We start from the raw sequence: 24,169 nt of genomic DNA on the forward strand, positions 1-24,169 counted from the left end.
CTGAATTGTTAGAGAAAATAAAAGTGGCTGCCTTGAAGGTAGCCAGAGGCCCCAAGGTTATAGGAGAGCAGAGATTTGCCCCTGCTGGCTCTCTGAGAGGGTTGCCATAGAGACAGAAGGAAAGATGAGTCCAGCCTGTATAAGTTGGGCACAGCCAGTCAGGCATAGAACAGACATGGGCAGGAAGCTGCAAACCTTGCCTTCGTGTCCCTAGTGTGAGCCATTTTCAGTGATCAGAAAAGTTGCTTTGGAGTCCTTGATGTTTCCAACCCATTGTATTAGTCCATTCTCATGCTGCTATAAAGAACTGCTCAAGACTGGGTAATTTATAAAGAAAAGAGCTTTAATTGACTCACAGTTCCTCAGGGATGGGGAGGCCACAGGAAACTTACAATCATGGCAGAAGGGGAAGCAAACTCATCCTTCTTCACGTGGCGGCAGCAAGGAGAAGTGCCCAGCAAAAGGGGGAAAAGCCCCTTATAAAACCATCAGATCTCATGAGAACTCACTCACTATCAGGAAAACAGCATGAGGGTAACTGCCCCCATGAATAAACTACCATCCATGGGGTCCCTCCCATGACACATGGGGATTATGGGAGCTACAATTCAAGATGAGATTTGGGTGGGGACACAGCCAAACCGTATCACTCATTAAGGAGGGTTAGAATAAAAATGCTATGACAAACATCTTGGAATTTCTGTAGGCATTAATTCAGAGGTTGAAGGGCCATATTTGGGCAAAACCCTCAGATACTGCCTCCTCAGTGTGTTACTTTTGGAGAGAAATGATTATTTCCTAATAATCTCCTACTATACAAAAGAATTTTCTAATTAGAGGAAAAGGGAGGGATAGCATTTTTCTTGAGTAGGGAGGGAGAGGGAAGAATGCATCTGAGTGCTGGTGCAAATCACACAAGCTTTGGAATTGGCCAAGTCAGACACCAAACTATGCTTCCAGTGCTCACAAGCTATGTCCTTTCAGACAAAGGATGCTACTTCTGAGCCTCAGTTTCCTCACGGCAACGTGAGTAGAATAACACCTCTCCTACAGGGCAGCATAGAAGCATTTAGGGAATGTGTCCATCTCTGGATTTCTGCTTCCCATGGTGGCCAAGTGAGCCCGTCTAATGTCACTCTCCTGCAGGGAATATCTAGACAATGAGCAAATATAAAAAGTGAGTGGAGATGAAAAGCATGGATTATGGGAGGGGAGTGTGATGTATGGAAGAAACAAAGGGAAAGAGGGTTTTTATGGTTTTTAGCTTAGGGTGAGTCTGACGCCATGCAATGCGGAGTTGCCAAAACACCAACAGGAAACCCTTGGTCTTTCCCTCCTGAAGAAATTGGGAATATGCCTGCTAAAAATTGAGAAGGAAGGAGAGAATCAGAGATGGAGAACCCCAAATTCTGTGTATAACTTCCATCCAGAACTCCAGTTGACATCTGAACGCTGAATGTGTGAGGCAAACTCCACGAAATACAAGAAGGATAAAAGAACCAAATTAAGAATTCAGCTGCTGTTCAACAGGCATAGTTTGCAGTCTGTCAAACCAACTTAATGGTCTCATCCCACACACGCGTGCGCACACACACACACACACAGCTGGAAAAAATAACAGCCCAGACTCTCCACGACATGACATTTGCAATGCCCAACAAGTCATGCTAAATTATCCACAATTGCAGAACCGGGGAAGTGTGGCCACCACTCTAGCGAACAGACACACTCAGAATCAGAACAATCCCCTTGCTGTGCTCAGAGGTGGAGCTTCCTGCTGTATCCCTGCTCAGTGACAGGAATCAGGGCCTGCACCCACCACCAGGATGAATCCCGCCTTGCCGTGATTTTACAGCTGCAGCGAAGGACAGTTCTGCAATCATGGGAAGTCTAATGTTCAGTCCTCATCTAATAAAGAGAAGAAAAAGAATGAGAGAGAAAAAATGAAGAAATAATGCTAAAAATTAACAATATAAATTCACAGAATCAAGAAATTTATCAAACACAAGCAACATGAATACAAAGAAAACTAATTCTAGGCACATCGTGGTCAAACTGCTGAAACCAAGATAAACAGAATATTCTGAAAACAGAAAAATGACATGTTATCTATGGGAAAATGAGGATTAGAAACATCACTGCTTTTCTACAAGAAACTATGGCAGACAGAAGGCCGTGGAATATCTCTCATGTGGTCAAAGAAAAGAAAGAAAAGCAGTATTCAACAATTCACAGAAAAAATATCCTTTAAAATGAAGACAAAACAAGAGCATTTTTCAGATGAAGCCGATTCATCCCCGACGGATCTGAACTGCATGGGATGCCTATGGCAATTCTTTAGTCTGAGAGGAAATGATACCACCTGAAAATGCTCAGAAAGGAATGAGAGCTTCGGAAATGGTAAATTAAGCATTGCTGTCAAATGCTTTATTGTAAACTGCATTGTACAAACTGACAGAGGAATCAGATTTCACATCAGGGTCAAACTGGTGCAGCCCAGAGGCACAAAGGGAGGAACCAGGAACCTGCACAGAAGCCGCCCGGGGTCCTAGACCCAGCCCATGAGGTTGGTGTCCTGCAGGCTGTTGCTGAGCTTGGCAAGTTCAATGGGGATAAATGGAGAACACAGTGGTGGAGATAAGGGCACTTCTGTGGCCTGATTTGCATCCAAGATATCGAAACTGAGGGCGCCCAGAGTCCAGCTCTCAGGGATCTCAGGGATCTCAGTTATTGGTCGTGATGTCTTCAGGAATGAAACCTCTGGGCTCACACCATTCTTTGGGTGTGCTACAGTGTTTAAACCTTTCCTGAGATGCACCCTGCCATCCCCTAGGGTCCGACCCTCCTGGGCTTTCTGGCATTGTCTGAGCTGTCACCAGGCCAGGGGCCTGCACCTGGCACCCCGGCTGGCATGGGGCTATGGAGGCCAGGTCCAGGGGGTCCTGCCCACGTCAGCCTGGCTGTGGCTTTTCCTAGACAGACGCCCCTCCCAAGGCTGCCTCTGGGTCACAAGGCACAGACCTGGTCTTGGTTCCTCTCCTTTCCTCCATTACTCCTCATTGCTCCCACAGCAACGGGTAACTCTCCCCTGTGGTCTCTCCATCTAAACAATCAGCTGCCTGCTGGGACCTGAGCAATGCAAAGAACAAGAAAGCTATCAAGTACTGGCTTTAATTTGTAGAATACATTACAGCTCACAAACTTATTTTACCCATTAATAAAGCTCTTGAAAACCAATTGTATGTGGATTAAATAGCTATTTTAGAAATAAAATTGGGCCAGGCGTGGTGGCTCACGCCTGTAATCCCAGCACTTTGGGAGGCCAAGGCAGGCGGATCACCTGATGTCAGGAGTTCGAGACCAGCCTGGCCAACATGGTGAAACCCCGTGTCTACTAAAAACACAAAATTAGCCTGGCATGGTGGCACACGCCGGTGATCCCAGCTACTCGGAAGGCTGAGGCAGGGAGAATCGCTTCAACCCAGGAGGCAGAGGTTGCAGTGAGCCGAGACCCTGCCACTGCACTCCAGTCTAGGCAACAAGAGCAAAACGCAAAAAAAAAAAAAAAAAAAAAGGGGAAGGGAAGAGAAGGGATGGGTGGCGAGGGAAGGGGAAGGGAGGGGAGGGGCTTCATCCAGTCCTTTCTGGAAGCACAAAATTCCAGGTAAATGGAATAGAGTCCATGTCAGCATTCACATACCAACAGAGAGAGCAGGCCATGTTCTAGCGGCCACATTAAAATAGCAAAGAGAAAGAGATTAATTTTATTGATATATTTTATTTGGTCCAGTATGTCCAAAATATAATTTCAACATATAAGCAAAATAATACAATTGTTGATAATATATTTTACATTTTGGTACAAAGTCTTTGAAAGATGGTGTATGTTTGAAATTAAAGCACATCTCAGACTGGCGACATTTCACAAGCTTCACGTCTCAATGTCCGGCAGCCTAGCGTTGTTCAGAACGGCAGGGCGGGAGAAATGTGGAAGATGAATGTCCTGGGACTGAGAGTGAAGCTGCTGAGGGGCAGAGTTTTAACAATTTTGGAAACGTGGGTGCCAGGGCGCACAATATGTGAAAGATCTGGGAGGGGCGGCTGAAGGGAAGATGAAGAGAAAAAATCCCAGTGACCATAGACAGTCTGTGGTTAATATTAATAGCAAAAAGAGTTTGACCCCAAATTACAGAAATTACAAGAAAACAGACACCACAAAAGAAAGGCAGGCACCGGACAGGACTGACGATGAAACTAACCCATGGAAATTAATAAGAGTGATGTTTCACATAGTAACGAAATATCATCAGGGAGATACACAGTAACAGGCTGAACTGAAGAGGACAGATCTACTCCCTGTAACTGAAAGGTCCTGTTGAAAATAGCTGAACAAGCACAGGGGAGTGAGAATGGACACAGATGAAAACCATCACACCAGCTGGGTGCGGTGGCTCATGCCTGTAATCCCAGCACTTTGGGAGGCCCAGGCGGGTAAATCACTTCAGGTCAGGAGTTCAAAACTAGCCTGGCCAACATGGTGAAACCCCGTCTCTACTAAAAATACAAAAAAAATTAGCCAGGTGAGGTGGCGAATGCCTGTAATCCCAGCTACTCGGGAGGCTGAGGCAGGAGAATAGCTTGAACCCAGGAGGCGGAGGTTGCAGTGAGCCGAGGTCGCACCATTGCGCTCCAGCCTGGGCAACAGAGCGAGACACCGTCTTAAAAAAAAAAAAAAAAAAAAAAAAAGCAGGAAAGCCAAGCCCGAGATTTCCCAAACTCAGCAACAACAGTCGTGATGTTTTGAGAGGAAGGTTGAGAAACACAAAAGAGAGGAAGATGCACTATCTACCTAACGGGATGTTCCTGGAGTTGAATACAGGAAGAATAGAGGAAAATATCAATGAAAGAAATGTTTTCCCATAAGAAGAAACCATGACCTTCTACACTGAAATGAGAGAATGCATGTTAAGTAGCATAAGCAGAAATGACCACACTGTGGAAAGATTTTAAGAAAGATCTGGGAGGGGTTAAAGCTATTTAAAAAAAAAAAAGTCCACCACTAGAACTATTTTTAGAAACATTAAACTAGTTCAAGAGCTAACATATGCAATGAAAGTATATACACTTAATAATTCATGATGTTAAAATAATAGAATGTTTAATTTGAAAATCTCAAAGTTGGGGTATAGATGTTAAAATAAAGGGAAAAAAATTTGCTGGAAGAAAATTAACTTTATATTTTTGTATCTGTCGTTGAACAACGAAGTGAAGCGTAAGAACATCTGGTAAATCTCCAAAGTGAAGACAGATAACCCTAAGCTGACCCAGACCAAGAGTGCACTGCCCTTAGGGTCGCGAGAGCAGACACCTTCCCAAGTCCTGCAGGGTCCGAGGAGTGGGCAATGTCCCCGGCTCCTGCAGGGTCTCGGGGCGGACACCGTCCTCATTGATGCTCTGACCCTTCTAGGGAGTCCCAGGTGGGACAGGGCTGGCGTGGCGGTACAGCGCCCTGAGCCTTTGAAACAAACCTCCTAAATTCCACCCGCTTCCTTCTGCTCCTCTGTTAACGAACTAAAGACGCCCTCGGCCTCCCGGCGGAGCGAGCACAAGTCCCACAGCAGCGTAGTAACTTTTCCGTATTACAGCGACCATCAGGAAATATCGCGATATCTGGACCTAGCAATGCCATGAAATTACCGCGAGAGGAAGCAAGCGCAAGTTTCGTGAGAAGGGCAGATCTCACGAGAGAGGATTTGGCGCCCTCCTCTGTGGATTCTGGCCAGGCCGGGTTCGGCGGTTGCTGTGAGGGCGGGCTTCCCAACACCATGCCGTCCGCCTTCTCTGTCAGCTCTTTCCCCGTCAGCATCCCAGCCGTGCTCACGGTAACTCGCGGCCCGCCTAACCACCAGTTCGGGGGAGGACGGCGGAGAGGCGTAGGGTAGGCCCCACAGAGCACCTGGCCTGTGGCCAAGAAGGCCCCGGCCGTGGGCGGGGCCTTGTGGCGGAGCGCGCGCGCGCTGGGCAGGGTCCTGGGACCTGTGGGAGTGGCTCGGGGCCGGCGTCGGGGGCGCGCGCTGTGGGCGGGGTCCTGGGCCCTGTGGGAGGGGGCCGGGGCCGGGCGTCGGGGCGCGAGCGCTAGGCGGGGTCCTGGGCCGTTGGGCGGGGAGGAGCGGGGCCGGGCGGGGCCTTGTGGAGGAGCGTGCGCAGTGAGCTGGCTCCGGGGCTCTGTGGCCCGGGCTTGGGCTGGGCTGGCGTCCTGCACCGTGCGGGCGTGGCTGAGTTGTGTGGGCGGAGCGCGAGGGGTAGGGCTTTGTTCGTGTGGGAGGTGCACGCCGGCCAGTCCAGCGTCTTGCGGGCGCGGCTTGGGCCATGTGGGCGGATCCTGGCAGTGTGGCGGGGCGTGCGTGGTGGAGCCTGATCGTGTGGGGTGGCACGGAGGAACCCTGCCCAGTGTGGGCGGGGCGTGCGCCGTGCCGGGTTCGTCTGACAGATCCCAGGGGAGCCCACGCCCCACGTGGCCGCCAAGGGGTGACATGGGCACTCGATGGGGTCTGGGCAGAAAGCCGTGCTCCCCTCACCTCCGTGCCTCTGGTCTTCTGGTGGGTGCATTGATGGGAGTAGATGCGCTTGTGTCCTTATGTCATGGCGCGGCTCTGGAGAAGCCGCTGCGGTCCCCAGCAGAGAGCAGTGACACTTACAGGAGTTCTGGAGGGCTGTGCGGGGCTGCAGCTTGGAGGGCAGGGCGGGGCTGCAGCTTGGAGGGCAGGGCTTGTCTTATGCAGGAGGGCGCTCAAGGAGGGGATGGGGAGGGTTGAGGACTGCTGGGATTGGCATCTGAGCATCAGGTGGGGACTGGGCAGCAGTGGATCTGAGCCTGGCTACTTCAGGTCCCTGAGCCAGACACTGTCCCCAGGTACAGCAGGGTCCCGGGGAGTCCGGGAGGCGGCGGAGTGCGGCACTGTCTGGAGAGTTCAGTGTATTGCAGAGAGGTTGGAGAAAATCAAGTCTTGCACGTGGCGATGGCTCAAGATTCCCTGAGGTCTTCAGTGCTGACTAAGGAGTCTGAAATGATGATTCATGTTTTACCTTTGGGGCTGAGCCAAGTGCATCTCTTTGAGCAATCGACTTAATTTCCTTGTCGTCACCAATTATCATAACCAATTATCATCGTAAAGGATGGTAATTCCTTTAATTATACCCAGCTTAAAAACATGATTCTGTTCCACAAACGAAAGGAGCACATCAGAGATGCCTTCAGTTCTGTGTGCTTGAACTTTGAATTCCATGAATTATAGTTGCACTGAGGGGAGAATCCTGTTTCCATCCTCCTGGTTCCTTCTCCCTTTCCTGTCCCCATGTTTCTCTGAGGCTTGGCAATGCTCTCTGGATACTTGGTGAGTAGCCCAGGAGGACTCAGGAGTGAGAGGCCCCTGCCTCCTGCCCTGGGAGAAGGCTGTGGGTGGGCCGTGAACCCGGCCTTGTGTGGCAGGACAGTGAGTGTCTGCTGGTGTGTTCCTACAGCAGACGGACTGGACTGAGCCCTGGCTCATGGGGCTGGCCACCTTCCACGCGCTCTGCGTGCTCCTCACCTGCTTGTCCTCCCGAAGCTACAGACTACAGATCGGGCACTTTCTGTGTCTAGGTGAGTAAAACAACACAAACTCCACAACTCAGATCACTGTGTGAAATGAAACTGTGTATGTTCTGTCTGTGTCTTCGAAATATATACATATTTTTACAAGACCTCCCAACCCTCTGTCATGTGCCTGCTCCCAGGGCACTCCCGTTTTTCACTCTTGGAAGCTATAAAGAAAACTACTTTTTGGATGTTAGAGTTGAAAGGAATCTGTTGAGTTCCTGTTGCCTACCAGGGAGGTGCTGAGCACCAGCTGCACACAGGAGAGCTGGGTTTCCGGAAGTGCTGTCTTTTACACAAGATGCGTCCTCGGTGGCAGCTGTGCTCATGCACTGCTTTGAATGGGAGGAAGATTGCAAACTGGGAAAGAAAAGTTCTGTGCATAAAATAAGGCATTGCCCAACTTGGTTGCAAGGATAAGGGCTACAGAACTTAGAGAAGTTAGGGAGTTGCACAGGATGACTGAGAAAGATTATTCAGAAAAGCTGAAATCATGGCACAGGGTGTGAAGAGTGAGTAAAATGTTAATAAGAATAGAGAGGGAGCAGATGACGGCCCTGGGAGGGCAGCAGCCCGACATGCAGAGACTGAGATGGATGGAAGGTGTGGATCAGAGGCAGAGAAACTGCAAGCCCTGCAGGACCTAAGCACTTCTGATGCCGAGCGTTAAGAACACGTGTGGGTAGAAGAGGCGAGGAGGGCCTGGAGGCCTGGCTCAGGCTACTCTTGACTCTGAACATTGGGGAGACACTGATTTTGCTTGGTAGTTAAAAATAACTAATTTCAGATAAGTTTAGTTAGCTGGCTGTGTGCAAAGCGGGAAATCTGAAGAAGAGATGATCTTAGAAAGACTGGAGAAGTGATGAGGGTTTGCATCACAGTGGGGGCCTATGCAAGTGAGGCGCTCAGAGCAAGCTCTGTATTGAGGGTGCCCTGAGGAGTGCTGGAGTGGACCAGGCAGACAGGGCTCCTTTGCCTCCCACAGCTTCCTGGGGGACACCAGCACCAGTGATTCATCACAGACCTATGTTATCAACAGTGACAAGTGTTGCAATGGAAAAGCCAAAAACACAGTGAAACAGGAGGAGCGGCCTGATTTAAATCACACAGTCCCCTGGGAACCCAGGGGCAAAAGGTGCATAGGCAGGAGCCAGGCAGTGAGATGCTGGCAGAGGGCAGGAGCAAGTGCCCCACGCAGAGGCCCTGAGATAGGCACCTCAAAGAAAGGTGATGGCTTCACCAGCTGAGCTCCTGGATCTGAATAGCTTTGTCAGCTGGAGAACTGCACAAAGGGTTTGATGTTTTCTAGGATAAGGGGAAGGATGACTGCTTTCACACCAGGGTAATACTAGACACTGTGCTGCCTGCCATTACATTTCCTGTGATTCATTTCTCAAACCAGCCAAGAGTTGGATTTTATTTGCCCATTTTTATAAATGAAACATGCAGAGGTTCTCTGACTCCCTCAGCTATACAGCTTATAACCAGCACCATCAAGATTCAAGATTCAGACTCTGCTCCAGGGTGCATTTCAGGAATAGCTGAGGAGGAGCACCTGGTGACACCCTCCCTGCCCGCCTTCCTCCCGTGCCTACCACCCTCCCCGCCTTCCCCCTGTAACGTCAGCCCTCCACACCCTCCTCCCCGCACCCATGCCCACCACCTCCTGTGTTAGTCTACCCTTCTCACCTGCCTGGCTGTCCTGCTTCTCCTGGCCCTCCTCCTTCCCCTCCTTCCTCTCCTTCCCCCCCATCCTCCCCCTCCTCCTCCTCCTCATCCCTCCCCTCCCCTCTGGTTCTTTCCCTGTGCATTCTTTTCCTCTGCTTTATTGAGTCCATTCCTGAAGGGAGGAAGTGGAGGGACTGCTCACCGTAGCCCCTAGTTTAATCTGCTTTCTGATGTGTATCAAGAAGAATGAAAGGATTTTTAGTTTGATTTACCTTGGAAGTTAAAGCATCACATTTTTCTTAATTTGCCGAATCATATTTTATTTGATTTTATGGTACCATGGGTCACTGTCTCATGGGTTTGAGTACCAGCATTACCCACGAATTAGCTGAAGACCCTGGGCCAGTCCCTAAAGTCTGTGTGCTCCTGGGAGCATGGAGGCCTTGCCCTGCCCCCACCAGCTGCTGCCCTCCCTCCCGTGCCTTTGCCTCCAGCACCCCACAGCTGTTCGCTCCCCTCCTATGGTCATCTCAGTGGCAGTGTCCCAAGGTCAGCCCGGGAAGTGTGAGCGTGAATAGCCCTTGGTTGTCAGCTCTGTGTCTCGTGGCTCTCAGCTCCTGCTGCCGTGTTCTGTGGGGCTGAACTGTGGCTGCTGTCCCTGGGGAAATGTGTGAGGTCCAGCCATGCCTGGGTGAAGCCTGGGGCCTCGGGTGGCTCCTGCAGTAGCTCTGCAGGTGCTGACCTGAGCACGGGCTCTGAGTGAGACCATAGAGCATTGGAGAACTGAAGCACTGTTGGCCTTGATTTTCTTTCTGCTAAATGGGTGAGTCCTACGACTTGACAATGTTAGGATGTTTACCTGATGTTATGTTTAAAATTAAAGTGACATTTCTATTCAGTATTCTGCTGTAAAGAATGTATAACTTTATAACAAGTAATAATGGGCTATCTAAATTCTAACATGACTTGTACCTTTTTTCAGTCATCTTAGTCTACTGTGCTGAATACATCAATGAGGCGGCTGCGATGAACTGGAGGTGAGCCCACCCCCGGGCCTGTGACCAGGTCCCTGCAGGGGTGTCCCTGGGAACGGCCCCACAGCCGATGGGACTCGCGGAGGAGACAGTGAAGCCTAACGTGGCAGCTGTGCACAGCCCGTGCCCGTGCGTCCAGGGTTGGTGGGCTCCCGGGTGACTCCGTAAATGCTTTACCAGCGCCACAGTGGCCCTTTCTGAGCGTGGCACTGTGGGACAGTGCTGGCTGAGGCCTCTGATGGCAGAGCCAGAGAAGTGGCCATGGGAATTTGAGCTGCAGAATAGAAACAGCAGCATTTTAGAGAACGTGGTCCGCGCTGGCCTCAGCCATGCCCTCCCCCTTGGACTGCAGGGTGGCTGCTCCATAGGGAGTCTGGACCTGAGTAGGGGGCTTCTGGGTGGTCTGGGGCACCTGCCTGCCTCATCCCCAGCCCCGCATCCTGATGTCGGGGGGCACCGCTGGCAGCCCTGGCCCTGCGTCCTCTGCCCCCTCCTCTACCCCTGGCTTCATCCCAGGGGACTCGGAACCCAGCACCTGCCCAGGTTGAACCACACAGCCTCTGTCAAGTGAGACCCACGGACTGTTTTTGAGTGGCCTGTGAGCTAAAAATGGCTTTTACGTTTTAAAATATAAAACAGAAAAAAAGAAAAACTGCCAGACCCTGAGCAGGAAGGAGCTGAGACTGTGGCCTTGTGGCCCATAAGCCCTGAACACTGATCTTGGGCCCTCACCGAAAGGGGTTGTTGAGCACTCCCTGAAATCCTTTGCTTAGACCCCGCCTGGTTTCCCGAACCCTCCCCTGACTCGGCCTCCTCCTGCCTTGCTCCTCCCTGCTCAGCCTTTCCCTCCACGACAGCGTCCCTGCAGCACTGTCTCTGTCCTCCCTCCTCCATGCCCTCTCCTTAGCCATAAGCGGCTCACTGGGGACCCTGCCTCTCCTCCCGGATGCAGGGCCTTCACATGGTTCAGTCCCAGGAGTGGTGTTCAGTCCCTGGTGACCCTGACCTTGTCCAGAGGCTGGCACAGTGTCATCCTCCCTGAAGCCCTCCCACACCCAGCTCCAGGGTGCAGCACCTTTCTGGCCCCTCCCTTCCCTCTGGCCGCAGCCTCCTGTCTTCATGCTTCTCCGAGATCTCCTGGTTTCAAAAGCGCTGGGTGTCTTGCCTGTCCCACCTGTTGGACTGGGCACCAGGACGTCTAACAAACATCTCAAAATTCACACTTCAGTCCGACTGCTCTGCTCCCCCCTCTTCATAGGGGCGGCTTCTCCCTCCAGCTTCTTAGACCAGAGACGTAACAGGGCATTGTTCAGGAAGCTCCGTCCCTCCACCTTTAAGATCAGCCATGAGCCCAGTGTGTTCCATGCCCTTCACCCCACCCTCGCCGACCTGCTGCTGACATGCAGCAGTCCCTAAGCCATCCCCCGACTGCCCAGCCTCTTGGGCATCCTGGGGAAGCGTGGGCCTCAGAGCCAAGCACTGCCCCTCAGAACGTTCCAGAGTGTCCCCAGCTCCCCCAGAGTAAACGTGGAGTCCTGCAGTGATGCCCTGCGACCTCCTGCCAGCTCTGTCCCAGCCGTTCATGGCTGTGCCTACGACTCCACGAGGCCCCCTCACCCCCGACAGGCTTCACATTTCTCTGTAGCAGCACTCGCCACATGCTTGGACTGGCTGCCTCTTACTTCTGGGCCTCTCATGGTATAGAGTGTAAGCGCCAGCAAGGCGGGAGCCCCATGCTCATGAGGTGTTGACCCACTGCCCACCATTACTAGCTGTGAGCGCCAGCAAGGCAGGAGCCCCATGCTCACGAGGCGCTGACCCACTGCCCACCATTACTAGCTTTGTTGATGGCATTTCCTGTGCTGGCTGCTGAGAGAATCATCAACACCCACGTGCAGATCCTCTGCCCTCCCTGGCGCTGTACCTTTGTGCAGGTGGAGATCTTCCGCCTTCCTCAGTCTCTTCTGCTAAAGAGGCACTGGCGCTGACAGCAAGAGGACCTGCTATGAGAACCAAAGGGATGGAAGGGCCCGGCACCACTCCTTCCCAGTGCAGCTGTGGAGCAGACGCAGCTGCTGTCCCTTTGTCATTTACGGGGATTATTGACGTTGTTACTCTGTAGCTTTTAAGGATTTCAAGTCATCAGTGTCTTCCAGCTAAGGTCAGATGTGCTGCTGATGACCCAGAGGGCCTGCAGGGTAACGTCTCTCTGCTGGGGGAGGCCTCGGGGTCTTTCCTGTGCTGCTGGGTGGTATCTCCCTGTCCTGTGACCCAGTGTGTTTTCTTCATAATGAGCATTCATTGCATTTGGGACAGTACAGTGGAGATTACGGCTGTTCCCAAGGGTGGGCCCCGTGAGGGTGTTGCTCCCACCTCAGTTCACATCAGCTCTCTCCAAAGTCTTATCTAAATAGACGGTGTCACTAGAACTTTTTGGTTGTATTGCCTAGTAATTTTTTGGTTTTGTTTTTTAAACAGATTATTTTCGAAATACCAGTATTTTGACTCCAGGGGGATGTTCATTTCTATAGTATTTTCAGCCCCACTGCTGGTGAATGCCATGATCATTGTGGTACGTAGATGACACTTTCAGTTGTCTTTCTTCATGTGTATGTTTTTCAAATCTAAACATGTTTCAAACAATTGTGTTTAGGTTATGTGGGTATGGAAGACTTTGAATGTGATGACTGACCTGAAGAATGCACAAGAGAGAAGAAAGGAAAAGAAAAGGAGAAGGAAAGAAGACTGAGGGGCAGCAGCTGCTTGGAGTTTGCGTCCTTCCCATCCACCCAGTGCAGCTCCCAGTGCTGCAGTGCGCGTGGCGTGGGCATCCTTCCAGCTGACTCATGGTTTGAAAAACCGTTGTTTTATTTAAATATCCACAGTGGTAGGGCACACACTGAAGTTGGCTTTTCAGCCAGCACTGAATGTATCCATCAGGGCATGCGTCTTCAGGCGCCTGATCTTTGTAGTCAGGCTGTGGGAACGGTCTCTGCAGAGCTTCATAACTGGGAATTTGATTTGAAGAAGTCCATGTCATATGTGTAACTAGTACTAATTATAAATATAAAATACACAATATAAAATATGAAACTCAATAATAAACAGTGCCACCTGTACATGGGCACTATGCCTTCCTCCTCATGCTGTGTTTTCTAGCGCATGCCACAGTTCGCAGTAGAGGGTGTTTTCACCTTCCAAGACATGGGGCAAAGTTTGGAGACACCTGGTTGTCACTGGAGGGGGTGGTGCTCCTGGCTTCTCCTGTGGAGCCCAGGGGTGATGCATAAAATCCTGTGTGCCTGGGTCAGCCGCAGCACAGACAATGACTTGACATGAAATGTCAGCCATGCTGGGGCAGAGAGACCTTGGAAGGAAGCTCTTGGAAAATACGTTGTATCTCAGTTTGATGAACCAATTCACAAGAGGCTAGGCCCTCTCTAGCAAAGTTATGGGCTGCTTTACTGAAAACAGAATGGAAGCCCTGAAGTCAACACTCCATGGAGAAGCGTGTCTTTCCTAATGTCCTGGTGTTCTGTTGATTTAGGTGCTTGGGAACACAATGCTCCCAGTTCTGTTAGGACAGGCATACTGTTACTTTGCAATATCCACTTTATAAAATGGCTCCTGCCCAGTGGCTCTTGGTTCCTGTCAAATGTGGACCTGTAGTTTAAGAATGACAGGTGGTTAGAGACCCAGATATTTAAAAATAGGTGTTCAATAAGGGAATACTGATTGTGCATTGTATCTGGATAGCATGCCCAATTGTACATTTCTGAAAGTTACCAATTCAAAATGTAATTGGAACAGTTATCTTTGATTAGACAAGCCTGGGAAGAGAATGTTGAGGTGCAGAGCTCACCAGCCAAGTTCGTGCCCCTCTCGGGCCTTTGTGACTGAGAAGTGGGACAGAAAGATGATTAAGGTAATGTGTCTTCCCTGTAGCATTGTTCAGGGCCGTTGTGTAGATATTTGACTTCGCTGACAGAAAAGAAACCAGGGAGTTTGTAGAGACTGTGCATTTATAGTATAACATTTTCACCATCTGATATGGTTTGGCTCTGTGTCCCCACCCAAATTGCATCTCAAATGGTAATCCCCATGTGTCAAGGGAGGGACCTGATGGGAGGTGATGGGATCATGGGGGTGGTTTCCCCTATGTTGTTATCATAATAGAGAGGGAGTTCTCACAAGATCTGCTGGTTTTAAAGACAGCAGTTTCCCCTGCTGTCACTGTCTCTCTCCTGCTGCCTTGTGAAGAAGGTGCTTGTTTCTCCCTCTGCCATGATTGTAAGTTTCCCGAGGCCTCCCCAGCCATGTGGAACTGAGTCAATTAAACTTCTTGTTTATAAAGTAATCCAGGTCTCAGGTAGTATCTTTATAGCAGTGTGAGAACAGACTAATAAAACATCTATATGTTATTTGGACTTAATATGGGGCCGTGTGATTGAATCTTAGTTTGCCTGTGATAAAGTAGTGTAACAGTATTGCTAGCTTTGCATGAATTTGATGCTGATGACATGTCAGTGTGAAACCATGACGTGTGGTCTTTGATTTTCATTCTACGTGTGTGTCTGTGTTTTGGAACAGTTATATTTTGGTTTTGTAAAAACAACCTTCACTTTATTTTTAACTGTGTAGTAAGTTTATATTCAATGCCTTAAAGTGCATTGTTAACAATTGTCTTGATATGTTGTCCTCATTTTAGGGAAAGTCATAGAAGCCAAAATGATCAGCAGTTGAGTAATTTACGAAAGCACAGGTGCAATCCCACTTTAAAGCACTGGGGGTTGCACAGAGCACACTGGTTTCAGGCTCCATAAATGTGGATGACTCACTGGAGAGCTTCATCTGTTTAAGTAGAACAAATGTTTTTACTTTACTGATAAAGTACAGGAAAGGAGGTTTGTGATCAAAATTATTTTTCACATTCCAAACCTGTGACACCTTACGTTTATCGACTGCTATGCAATAAAATACATCTTTAATAATATGTAGTTTTTTTTTTGTTTTTTTCAAAAAAAATGGTATTTGTTTTGCACCTTACTGTAACTGGAAACAGGAGCACCTGGAACTTAGCTCCACCTTTGGCTGGCAGGTCCCTTTGCTGCAGCATCTGGTGCTGAGTTTTAACAAACAAATGCAATTGTGTCATTGCCAGTAGAAGAAAGTCTACTTGCACAGATAATGTATATCAAATCAGAAAGCAATATGCAACCTGAATGGCTAGCTTCTGTGAGAAGTAAAGTGGCGAGGAAATGTTAACATGTTCTTGCCCTTTACAAAATAATAAATGTTAAAAAAAAAAAAAAAAAAAGGGCTGGGGGTGGAATTCAGGGTAAGGAGCTTCAGTGGCACGAAGTTGAGTGGGATGCTTAAAGACAGACGAGAATTGCTGTCAGAGATATACTGGTCAGGCCCAAGCATCTTTTCCCTGGAAAAGAACTTCAGGCTTCCTTGTCTGGACTTCAGTGGAGCACCCTTCTTCTTTCACCACGTTAACCAGAACATGTTTTCAGTGCAGCCTTCCCCTCTTTACTGAAGCCCCTCTTGCTGGTCGACTACACCAGCAAGTCGGTCCTGGGGAGGACGGGGCTGGGCTCCACATGCAGAGTTCTCGGAGGCAGGAAGGGAGCGAGCCAGGGCAGAGAAGAGGACCCAGGGGGTGGCGCTGCCCAGTCCCAGGATGGTGCGAAGATGTCTCCAAGCCCTGGTTGCTGCACAGGGAAGGCAGGATGGGGTGGCGAGGCCCACGCAGGCTGTGGGTGCCGTGCGTTGGTGGCAGCTTGTTCCGAGTGGGGCTGGAACAGTTGACAGCAAGCATCCTCATCGGCCTGGTAAGCTTTCTAGCTCCTCTTCCTCCGATGTTCCAGTTTCACAGCGGCCTGTACAGTTAGATCTTTCCTCGCTTTGGGGGAAGGTGTAGCTATTATAGTCTCCAAATCATGCTGTCATTAGAAATTGCACAAGACCTATGCCAGGGGAGGCGCTGACTGGCACAGGCCCTGAAAGGAAACTGAGGACAGAGAAGGAGCTCCCTGCAGCCTTCAGGCAGCCAAGCAGAGGCCTAAGTCCAAGCATGTGGCCATAGGGTCTGCTCTGTAAGCCTCAGGGCTACTGCCTTCTGCTCCAGTCCTGGGCCAAAACAGCCTTCAGCAGCTCCTGCTCCATCTGAGTGAGCTGGATGTCAGCCTCCATGGGCCCTGTTGTGCATGGGGTTGATGCTCCATCTGAGTGAGCTGGGCATCTGCCTCCATGGGTCCTGTTGTGTGTAGGGTTGATGCTCCATCTCAGTGAGCTGAGCATCTGCATCTCGGGGTTCTGTTGTACATGGGGTTAATACTCCATCTGAGTGAGCTGGGCGTCCGCATCTCTGGGTTTTGTGTGCGTGGGGTTAACACTCCATCTGAGTGAGCTGGGTGACTGGCTCCATGAGTCCTGTTGTGTGTGGGGTTGATGCTCCATCTGAGTGAGTGGGGCATCTGCATCTCTGGGTCCTATTGTATGTGGGGTTGATGCTCCATCTGAGTGAGTGGGGCATCTGCATCTCTGGGTCCTGTTGTATGTAGGGTTGATTCTCTATCTGAGTGAGTGGGGCGTCTGCATCTCTGGGTTCTGTTGTATGTGGGGTTGTTGCTCTGAGTGAGTGGTGCATCTGCATCTCTGGGTTCTATGTTATGTGGGGTTGATTCTCTGAGTGGGGCATCTGCATCTCTGGGTTCTAGTTTATGTGGGGTTGATTCTCAGTCTGAGTGAGTGGGGTGTTTGCATCTCTGGGTCCTGTTGTATGTGGAGTTGATTCTCTATCTGAGTGAGTGGAGCATCTGCATCTCTGGGTCCTGTTGTATGTGGGGTTGATTATCTGAGTGAATGGGGCATCTGCATCTCTGGGTTCTAGTTTATGTGGGGTTGATTATCTGAGTGAGTGGTGCATCTGCATCTCTGGGTTCTATTTTGTGTGGGGTTGATTCTCTATCTGAGTGAGTGGGGTGTCTGCATCTCTGGATCCTGTTGTATATGGGGTTGATTCTCTATCTGAGTGAGTGGGGCATCTGTATCTCTGGGTTCTGTTGTATGTGGGAGTGATGCTCCATCTGAGCTGGGCGTCTGCATCTCTGGGTTTATGGATCCCTAAGCCCAACTCACTCACAGCTTGGCCCTCCACGTGCTGGTCTTTCCTCTGCCTTACCCATGTTTGGTTATTTCTTATATAACATTGGATATCTTTGGAACAGGAGAAAATTGTTAAATGTCAATTTGCTGCCCCTTTTTTCTGTAAGTCTATCTTCTATAAAGTAATGTAGTCCCTATTATCATGATGCTATTTCACTATATAACATTATTTTCAATGCCTGCATAGTAAACACATATGTATAGGGGTATAGGCTGAATTTACGTAACCAGTTACTGATATTAGAGATGCAGAGTTTTTCTAATTGTTTTACTGACATCAGCAACACAGAAATCTCCAACCTCACATGCCTACATTTCCACTATTGACTTGGAATAAATTCTTACAAGTGAAATTTAGTCAACATATATAACTTTTATGTGACAGTTGGTAAATGTTGCTAAATCAATTTTCAGAAAGCATATGCCAATATTGGTTGTACATATTTCCTGAAATCCTTGTCTGCACTAAGTAGCAACATAAAAAAAGAAACTTTTCTGAGTAATAGGTGAAAGTTTTATCTCACTGTTTTAACTTGTTACTTCTGTGGTTACCTGTGAGGTTTAACACTTTTCAAATGATTGTTGGTGTTTTGCATTTTTTTAGTAAATAATCTGTTCGTATTCTTCTTTGTTTTGCAATATGGGCTTTAAAAACCTATTTCTAATTTTATGTGTTAAAATTGGTAACACATATAGGGCAGAAATATGTGTTACTAGTCTGTAGTTTGGCTTTGGCTTGTGTTGAAAAGGTTTTAGAAAGTCGAACAGTTTTTTGCTTTATGTATCATCAGGAACTGTAAAGAGCTGAGGTTCCACCTCCTCCCAAGCTGACAAGTGACCCTCGGAGAAGAACCGTGAAAACCTCACAACAGTGAAGTTAGTTTAAACAAGTTACAACGACAAACACATTGTGCCATCCTTATGATTTCACCTGTTACTTAGTTCACACTGATGGGTGGCTGGTGTTTAAATGCTTTCCAAGTTCATTTCATTTATTATACAAATGCCTGTGAAATACCCAGGCAGCATCATTGCTTCCTTCTCTAGCCTCCAAACCGAATATCCTTTTGCTCAAGCATCCAGGTAAAAAAAGGGGGACCTTAGGAATTGTGAATTTGAAGCCAGAAGCCATGGTTTTCCTAGGAATGGATTTACTTGCTAAGAACTGTGACACCTTTATAAATAAAGTTACTCATGTTGGCTCTTTTGCTCTTTAAATTCTTCTCTGTAAGTTACTGATGTGACAAATCAAATAATAAATTTCAGACAGCGTATATATTGACAATACAAGAAAGTCCATCCAAGAGTCTCTCAAAGCATACCTGGCACATATTAGAAGCATGTAAGTTCTGAAAAGTACTGAGTGGACATTTGTGGGGCCTTGACTCCCCTGCCACTATCCTTTGTAACCGATGACCTCAGGTTGGGCTGGGATGGGTTTGTGTCTCCCACCAACCCTAGGCCGCACACGGGGCTCTTGGGTGAGTGAGAGGCTTCCCCGCTGCAATCACAGTCCTGAGCAGAACAACAGACCGGAAGCAGCGCGGAGCCTGGGAGTGGAGGTGCAGCCTGGGTGGATGCGGGTTTCCCGGCTGCTTCAAGGGCACACAGCGCTTTCTCATTTCTTACCCTCCCGAGTCTTCACCATTGTCCTGGCAGGTTTATGACCCCCATCCTACAGGGCGTCACCTTTATGTCGACAGCACATTGAAATACGTATGCAATTAGTGGATTTTCCAGGGTAACAGCTGCAAGCTGTTGTGGAATTCTGCACATTAATACGTGGTCATTGTAAAAATGTGTTCATGAGAACTCTTGAGAGGTACTGACATGTCTGACGATAGATTCTGAGTGAAAACACTTCCTGTGATGACCACAGAACATGATCAATTTTATAAGAGCCTTGGTTCTCACTGGACATGGTGATGATGGCCTCGAATTTCAGTTTCCCTTCAGGAAAGGTACATAGGCATACTCGACATAGTTATTTATAAGATCACTGTAAGGATCAAAAGATATGTGTTAGATTCCCTAAACTGCACGTCTGTTAACGGCTTTGGTGGGGCTGGCGATGCGGTGGTGCTGATCTGATCCCCAGAATGATGTGGAGCATACAGAATGCGTCTTGTGCTGCTCACTCCAGGACCAGAATAGAGAAAAGGAAATGTGACACGTAGCTGATGCGTGAAAGAGATGCCTGGCCCGACGTGGGGCCAGAGTCGTGGATCCTGCACAGGTTGGTCTCCTGAGCTGTGAAAGGGGAACGTCAGGATCTGGGGCCGCATACCTCCTTGGCTCTGCAGAGCTTGTCCAGTTCGTTCCCCGTTCTGTCTGAGAAAGACATCTTTTCCACTAACCCTCCAGAGGGCACCACAGCACCATGCCAGAGGCCCCTGTTTGGCTGCTTGGGGAAAATTTCTGTCACTTATTCAGAAAGAGAAGTCTAATATTTTTGATTGAGGAACGTCACCCGGAGCTGAAGGGAATGAGCCAGGAAGCACAGTGCTTCGGTTTCCTGTGTTCATTTGAATGAGATTAACCACATCCCAAATCAGTTGTAAAGTCAGTTTTTACTGTCCAGAAACAGACCTAAATACATACACAGGTGAACACACAGAGACACGTGCACACATGTGAACACACAGAGACATGCGCACATGTCACAACGCAACGTGCACAGTGCAGGTTTACATATACACTCTCACTTGTGCATGTATGCTCACACTCATGCACATACCCACACGATACATGCAGCAGTGTACTCTCACGTGTGCACACGTGCACACATGTAGGCGCCTGGAGACATCACTGATTTCATTTTTCCGTTACATTAGAAAACACTCATGCTGCACCTGCACCCACACAGATGATGATGTGAATGAATAAGTGCATTTACATGGTTCTAGTTTCAGGAATGCTTTTTTTTTTTTGAGACGGAGTCTCACTCTGTCGCCCTGGCTGGAGTGCAGTGGCATGATCTCGGCTCACTACAACCTCCACCTCCTGGGTTTCAGCGATTCTACTGCCTCAGCCTACCGAGTAACTGGGATTACAGGCACCTGCCATCACGCCCAGCTAATTTTTTAGTATTTTTAGTAGAGTCTGGGTTTCACCATATGGGCCAGGCTGGTCTCGAACTCCTGACCTCAGGTGATCCACCCATCTCGGCCTCCCAAAGTGCTGGGATTACAAGCGTGAGCCCCCGTGCCCGGCCCACGAATGCTTTTTAAAGAAGACCTATCCAGTGAAGTAACATGATGAGAATGGAGGGACTGAGAGGCTGCTCTGTGGGGGCTGCGCTATGATAGGGATGAGCCTCACAAGATGCTGCAGGCCCGAGGAGCTCACCACTTCTGCCTGCTGGACACTGGGAGGCTCAGACACACGAAGAGAAAGGATGAAGGGCCCCACCCTGGCCCTTGACGCGCTGCTGGCCTCAGGAACTACTTTTAAGTAGAGAGTAGAAGTTGGAAGCTGAAGTGATACGCCCTCCTTCGCTTGACCTTATCTGTGGGCTCAGAAGACTCGGGCGGCTGGAAACGTCCACGGGAAATGGGGGCGAGGCTGCACTCTACACCCAAGGCCCACCTGCACCATCCAGGGCCCAGCCTCGGCAGCTCCGGGTGCACAGCAGGTAGCGAGAGCACTGCAGGTAGTGGGAGCACTGCAGGCAGCGAGTGCACAGCAGGGAGCGGGAGCACAGCAGGGAGCGGGAGCACTTCAGGGAGCGTGTGCACTGCAGGGAGCGGGAGCACTACAAGGAGCAGGTGCACTGCAGGGAGCAGGAGCACTGAAAGGAGTGGGAGCACTTCAGGTAGGTGCACAGCAGGTAGCAGGAGCACAGCAGGGAGTGGGAGCACTGCAGGGAGTGGGTGAACTGTAGGGAGCAGGTGCACAGCAGGTAGCAGGAGCTCTGCAGGGAGGGGGAGCTCTGCAGGGAGCGGGAGCATTGCAGGGAGCGGGAGTACTGCAGAGAGGGGGTGCACTTCAGGGAGCGGGTGCACAGCAGGGAGGGGGAGCTCTGCAGGGAGCGGGAGTACTGCAGGGAGCAGGAGCACTGCAGGGAGCGGGAGCAGGAGCAGTTCAGGGAGCCGGTGCACAGCAGCTCTGTCCTTAGATAGAAGCCCGACTGGGAGACCCGCTCCTCGTTCCCCTGCTCTCAACCGAGGCCCAGCCGACGTCCCTGCGGCTTCTGCCTTACATCCCGGCCCTGCTTCCCGCTCAGCGGCTTCCACCGCTGCCTGCCTCTCCCTGCGGCCGGGCTGAGGAGCAGATGGGCTCCGCCTCCCATTAGCAGCATTGCCCCGCCCCCATTAGCAGCATTGCCTCCGTCCAGCACAAAGACCAAGACTTGTCTCTGAAAAGCGTCTGCAGCACGCGTGGGAACCGCCGCTCAGCAGCTCTTCTTCTGGCACCCACAGGGCCTTCTGGGATTTACAATGTTTCAGATAAAGAGATAACATGAAAAATAAAATGCTGACCAGTAAATGACGCTATGAGGGCAACCACTGTCTATACTCAAAAAACCTCATGCTGTTTCTATAGTATTACATTTTAAATGTATAGACTTCATTTTTTAAAATCAGTTTTAGGTTTACAGAAAATTGAGTGGAGTTCCAATACTCCATCCAGTCCCAATTTCTCCTGTTACTTACTTATTGGCTTACTGCCCTGCATTTGCTAAAATCAGCAAACGTACACGGACACTCATCGTCCCCCAGAGTAACCCTTCGCTTCCATTAGGCCTCCATCTTGCTCTTGTACTTCCTGTGGGTTTGGACAAACATGCAATGCTGCGTATCCCCCATGGTAACATCACACGGAGGAGCACCACTGCCCTAAAAGTCCTCCCTGCTCCACCTGCTCCCTCCCTCCTCCCAACCCCTGGTAACCACTGATCTTTTTCCCGTCTCCATAGTTTGACCATTTCCAGAATGTCATAGAGTTGGAGTCACGCAGAGGCGGCCTATTCAGATTGGCGGCTTTTACCCAGAAACATGCATTTAAGGTTCTTCTCTGTCTTTCCATGGCTTAGTTTTTTTGACACTGAAGTATGTTCCCTTGTCTAGATGAATCATAGTTTATTTATCCACTCACTGAAGTTATTTATCCACAATTTTTATCCACTCACCTCCTGAAGGTTATCTTGGTTAATTCCAGGTTTAGGCAATTATGAGTAAAGCTGCTATAAACACTTATGTGCAGGTTTCGTGTGGACATAAACATTCAGTTCATTTTGGTAAATGTCAAAACATGTAATTGCTGGATTGTCTGTTTAGTTTTGTAAGGAACTGCTGGACTATATTCTTTCTTTCTTCCTTCCTACCTACCTTCCCTCCTTCCTTCCTTCCTTCCTTCCTTCCCTCCCTCCTTCTTTCCTTCCTTCCTTTCTTCCCTTCTTCCTTCTTTTCTCCCTCCCTCCCTTCCTTCCTTTCTTTTTTTTTTCTTGACTATTCTTGGCAAAGCAGAACATATCAAAACCATGAATGAAGCCCATCAGGCCTCACAGATGTAGGAGACATGCAGTGTGATAGCAGATCCACTTCAGACCACATGTGCTGTGAGCATATTTGAGAAAGGCTGGAAGACAGCAGGGTCAACATAGCTTTGGAGCATTTGGGTTTGAGGACCTGGGAAAATGGTGAAGCTGTGGGAATCCCAGGAAAGTCACAGGAAGGGTTGGCACGACCTGTGTGAGAGGAAAAGGAAATGAGTGAGGAATGTGGAAAGAAAAATGCAGGGTCTGGGGAAGGGTTGGGGAGGGTTCTGTCTGTGGAACTGCCGTTAAGAACGAGCGTGGTTCATATGCGACCACCGACTCCCCCACCCCCCTCGACCTCTGGTGAAAGCCTGGAGGACAATGCGATGGAATAAGAAATAACATATGTGGACCTGAGATGAGGCCACATTTTGGTCTGTTAGACAGCGGGAAAAAAAAAAAAAAAAACCAAAGAAAAAAATAGAGAGGGAGAGGGAGAGACAGAGTGAAAGAAAGAGACAAAGAAATAAGAAAAGAAAGAGAGAGAGAAAGAAAAAAGAAGGGAAGAAAGAGAGAGAGAAAGAAAAAAGAAGGAAAGAAAGAAATGAAACAAAAACCTGAGGTCACCCCTTGCAGGACCCTTAGCTGGGCTCAGCTGGAGTATTGGGTTCCACACATTTCTCCTCTGAACACCTTTACAACATGATGAATGTTTTTATTTCCAAGGTTAATTTGCAAGTTTACATTCCAAATTATATTTCACATTCTATAGATATCAGTATTTTTCTAGTTTCTCCAATTTTCTGATGTCAATGAAAACTATCCAGAAGGGTGGCAAAGGCACCTAGTCTATGGGTCTGAGACTGACTGCAGGTGGGGAGAGGAGATGCCTGCGGGGACACTGCCTGTGATCTGTGCAGGGCGCCCAGAAGTACGGACAGAGGGTGGCCTAATGACTTACTAGAAACTGAATAGGAATTGAGAAAAGGGATCCCAGCACATGGAGACTGCATCCCTCGGTTCCAGGAAATGCAGGGTGCAGAGGTTTGCTGTTGAGTTATCATCCCTGGGTACAGAGCTATGGGTCCTGGAGCTGCCGCATGCCTGGATGTGGCACAGGCTTTGGTACACGGGGGGAGTTGATTAGTAAACGAAACTACAGGGATTAAGGATGATTTG

General features: G+C 49.3%; 1 protein-coding gene and 1 long non-coding RNA gene across 5 annotated transcripts; one reads left to right on the forward strand and one right to left on the reverse strand.

Moving 5' to 3' along the window:
* Nucleotides 1-322: 322 nt before the first annotated feature.
* Nucleotides 323-5,655, reverse strand: LOC104004840 (uncharacterized). The gene is made up of 3 exons (XR_677884.5): nt 5,529-5,655; nt 3,022-3,129; nt 323-1,908 (listed from the first exon to the last, which is right to left on the reverse strand). It is a non-coding gene; the product is annotated as an uncharacterized LOC104004840 (long non-coding RNA).
* Nucleotides 5,656-5,712: 57 nt separating this feature from the next.
* On the forward strand, nt 5,713-15,331 carry TMEM18 (transmembrane protein 18). 4 transcript variants are annotated; one of them, XM_063789393.1, is made up of 6 exons: nt 5,717-5,882; nt 6,914-7,394; nt 7,522-7,642; nt 10,287-10,341; nt 12,817-12,910; nt 12,992-15,331. In XM_063789393.1, the coding sequence occupies exons 2-6, from the start codon at nt 7,377-7,379 to the stop codon at nt 13,085-13,087; spliced, it is 384 nt and encodes a 127-aa protein (XP_063645463.1). In that variant the 5' UTR covers nt 5,717-5,882; nt 6,914-7,376; the 3' UTR covers nt 13,088-15,331. The 4 variants fall into 4 exon arrangements, with proteins under 4 accessions (XP_009440165.1, XP_063645463.1, XP_024209934.1 ...); XM_063789394.1 differs by lacking the exon at nt 5,717-5,882 and adding an exon at nt 6,388-6,599; XM_009441890.5 differs by lacking the exon at nt 6,914-7,394 and having other exon boundaries at nt 5,713-5,882.
* Nucleotides 15,332-24,169: the final 8,838 nt, after the last annotated feature.

Source organism: Pan troglodytes, chromosome 12 (genome assembly GCF_028858775.2).
Source record: "Pan troglodytes isolate AG18354 chromosome 12, NHGRI_mPanTro3-v2.0_pri, whole genome shotgun sequence".
NCBI classification, from domain to species: Eukaryota; Metazoa; Chordata; class Mammalia; order Primates; family Hominidae; genus Pan; species Pan troglodytes.